General features: G+C 44.2%; 1 protein-coding gene across 1 annotated transcript; it reads left to right on the top strand.

Moving 5' to 3' along the window:
• Nucleotides 1-273: 273 nt before the first annotated feature.
• LOC136695064 (uncharacterized) lies at nt 274-2,344 on the top strand. The gene is made up of 5 exons (XM_066668875.1): nt 274-487; nt 577-1,306; nt 1,456-1,538; nt 1,916-2,010; nt 2,072-2,344. The coding sequence occupies exons 1-5, from the start codon at nt 274-276 to the stop codon at nt 2,342-2,344; spliced, it is 1,395 nt and encodes a 464-aa protein (XP_066524972.1).
• The last annotated feature ends 565 nt before the right edge of the window (nt 2,345-2,909 follow it).

The following is a 2,909-nucleotide window of genomic DNA, read 5'->3' as shown; positions in this document are numbered from 1 at the left end:
GTACTGAACTTTGGACTGTTTTCTCAACATAGTTTGTGTGTGATTGTAAACTGCTGATTACTGTGATTTGCATTTTTTTCCTCTGATTAGTTTTTTTTGGTGAGAAATTGAAATATGGTGGAACGTCAGACATGTCAAGTCATGTCAAGCCTAGATGAACAAAATCCAGACATAGATACACTCATTACACAGATAGCTGAAAAGCTAGGCAAATCCATTACAGCTCATCTACAGTCAGACAAAAGCACACACAGTGTTAGACAGTCCTCGGAGATGACATTGTCTAATGTCAAGCTTGTCATGCAGCATGATGCAAAGGAGCCTCCAATATTTAGGAGTGATAGCTCAGATAAGTTTACATTTCAAGAATGGGAAAATCTGATGACATTATACTTAAGGAAAAGATCTGTCCTAGTTCATGAGCACTCACATGAGATTCTGGATAGGCTAATGGGCAAAGCAGGAGACGTAGTGAAGATAAAGCTGCGTAACAACACATCTGTTGACCACACTACAAATACCATCAGTGGCAAGGCTGAAAAGAAGCTCTGTGCTGCAGGTGTCTTACCTGAGAAGCAATATTCCAACGAAAATATTGTCTTGGTTGTGGTGGTCTGCAAACACAACCTGATGGCTTTTATGACCTGGAGATTCAGCTTCATGGCACATGTTGTGTCATTCCATCTTTAGTTGTGCCTGGTCAACACGACGACATAATCCTGGGTTCAAATGTCATTAAACACCTAATCCATGACCTGAAGAATGATGGTGAATACTGGAACATCGCTTCTAGACATGAACATCATTCTAGTCCTAACATAGAGCAGTTCCTGTCAATGTTTACAGGTGTCGAGCGCTGGAGAGGGAGCAGTATTCCTAGTAAGGTGGGCACTGCCAAGCTCACTCAAGCTGTCACGCTCCTCCTCAAACATGAACACTTAGTCTGGCGCAGACTACCCGCCAGTGTACCTTTGTCACCTGGTACCACCATCATAGTTGAGCCGACAAACTCCAAAGCCAAACCAAGAGGCATTCTCATCGGTCGCCTTGTTACACCCTTGTGGGGAGATAGGTGGGTACGCATGACAGTCGTAAACCCATCTAACAAAGCTGTCACTTTAAAAAGGAACAGCAAGTTAGCAGATGTTTCACCCTGTTTGGCAGCTGAGGACTTGATGTTTTCCAAGGATTGCACATCAGCTCCGACATCCAACAATCTGACACCTCCTCTGAGGATCGCTCTGACTCTCAAGACCAAAGCCTGTCTAACCTTGGACTTGGAGATATTGATATCAGTTCATGTCAAGTAAGTAGTGGCTGTATGTCTGAGCTCGTCCAACTGTTGACTGAATTTCAAGATGTTTTTTCCAAGCATCCATTGGATTGTGGCGAGGCCAAGGGATACACACACTGCATCCGTCTCACTGATGAACGCCCCTTTTGTTTACCATACAGGAGAGTGCCTCCTGCCCATTATCAAAAGTTGAGGCAAGTTCTGACTGAAATGGAGGAAAGAGGAATCATAAGAAAGTCCTTAAGTGAGTATGCATTGCCTTTAGTGATGGTGTGGAAGAAGGATGGGGGACTACGCATTTGTACGGTCTTCAGATGGTTGAATGCCAGAACTCTAAAAGATGCACATCCTCTGCTGCATCAATCTGACTGTCTAGCCGCCTTGGGTGGTAACTTACTCTTTAGTATGGTGGACCTCACATCTGGGTTTTATAACATCCCCATGCACGAAGACGACAAAAATACACAGCTCCACATGGGCTTTATGAGTACAATAAAATGACAGAAGGTCTCTGTAATAGTCCAGCATCCTTCATGAGGATGATGCTTGGGATATTTGGTGACATGAACTTTTCAAAACTTCTGTGCTATCTTGATGATCTTTTCATTTTTGCATCATCAGAAAGTGAGGCTCTGTCCAGGCTGCGAGCAGTGTTCCAGAGGTTGCGAGAGAACAATCTGAAGCTGGCTCCAAAAAAATGCCATTTGCTTACAAAGGCAAGTCAGGTTCCTTGGCCATATCATTGATGGTGGTGGTGTGTCTGTTGACAATGCCAAGGTGGAGATAATTGCAGCAATGGGGGTGCAGGACCTCATGGAGGATGATGGAGCTACCCCTTCTGTTAAGAGGCTCAAATCTTTCCTTGGCATGGTATTTTATTACCAGCACTTCATACCCAATTGTTTCTCCATTGCAGAACCCCTATTCAAACTTACTGCTGGGCAGAAGAGGCGAGGCAAGCTGGCTAAAAATAAGAAGTCCCAAGGTGCGTACAGAAAAGGAAAACCTTCAGATTGGACAGCAGCATGTGAGAGGGCTTTTAACCGGTAAAAGACAATGCTAGCTCCTTCTTCCTAGTTTTTTCCTAGCACCCAGTTGTTCCTCTTTCTTCATCCCTTTCTCCCTCTCATCTTCTGTCCTAACACTATCCCTCTCCTCCTCTGTCCTTCCTTGAAGAAACAATGAAGATTAACTGCACCAAATGTAACACTGCTTTCTGGATGACATACTTCATCAGGCTTTGAACCCATGATCTCCCCCTGAACAGTATCCTAGAGTTTCACTGCTCTGTCTGTTGCTTATGATTGATCTCACTCACCTGCAACTTCCACCATCACGTCTCCCTCCCTTTTCTTAAGGTAGAGGGTCACTGCCTCGTTCTTGAGTTCCCTCACTCTCAGCAAAATCTCATCCATCATTAGAACCTCACCTTTAACATCAATAAACTCAGTCAGATTTCCAGCCACTTTTCATTCCACATATATTCCTGTTGTTTCCATCACTCACCAATGAATTCTTTAGGATAGTCCATCTCCTCATTCACCTCCATTCGGGAGACATGTTCTGAAAGAAGCAGAGGGTGTTCAGCTACACAGCATGCCCAAAAGTGTGTGGA

The sequence above is a fragment of the Hoplias malabaricus genome, chromosome 4 (genome assembly GCF_029633855.1).
Source record: "Hoplias malabaricus isolate fHopMal1 chromosome 4, fHopMal1.hap1, whole genome shotgun sequence".
In the NCBI taxonomy this organism is placed as follows: Eukaryota; Metazoa; Chordata; class Actinopteri; order Characiformes; family Erythrinidae; genus Hoplias; species Hoplias malabaricus.
The sequence above is the reverse complement of the archived record's forward strand: the minus strand, read 5'-3'. Positions and strand labels throughout refer to the sequence as shown.

Bases quoted from the DNA above. Each gene is read 5' to 3' on its own strand.
- LOC136695064 (XM_066668875.1), top strand. From the start codon at position 274: ATGACATTGTCTAATGTCAAGCTTGTCATGCAGCATGATGCAAAGGAG. The intron at 1,307-1,455 runs GTAAGTAGTGGC...TTTACCATACAG, and splicing joins TTGATATCAGTTCATGTCAA to GAGAGTGCCTCCTGCCCATT. The intron at 2,011-2,071 runs GCAAGTCAGGTT...GACAATGCCAAG, and splicing joins AATGCCATTTGCTTACAAAG to GTGGAGATAATTGCAGCAAT.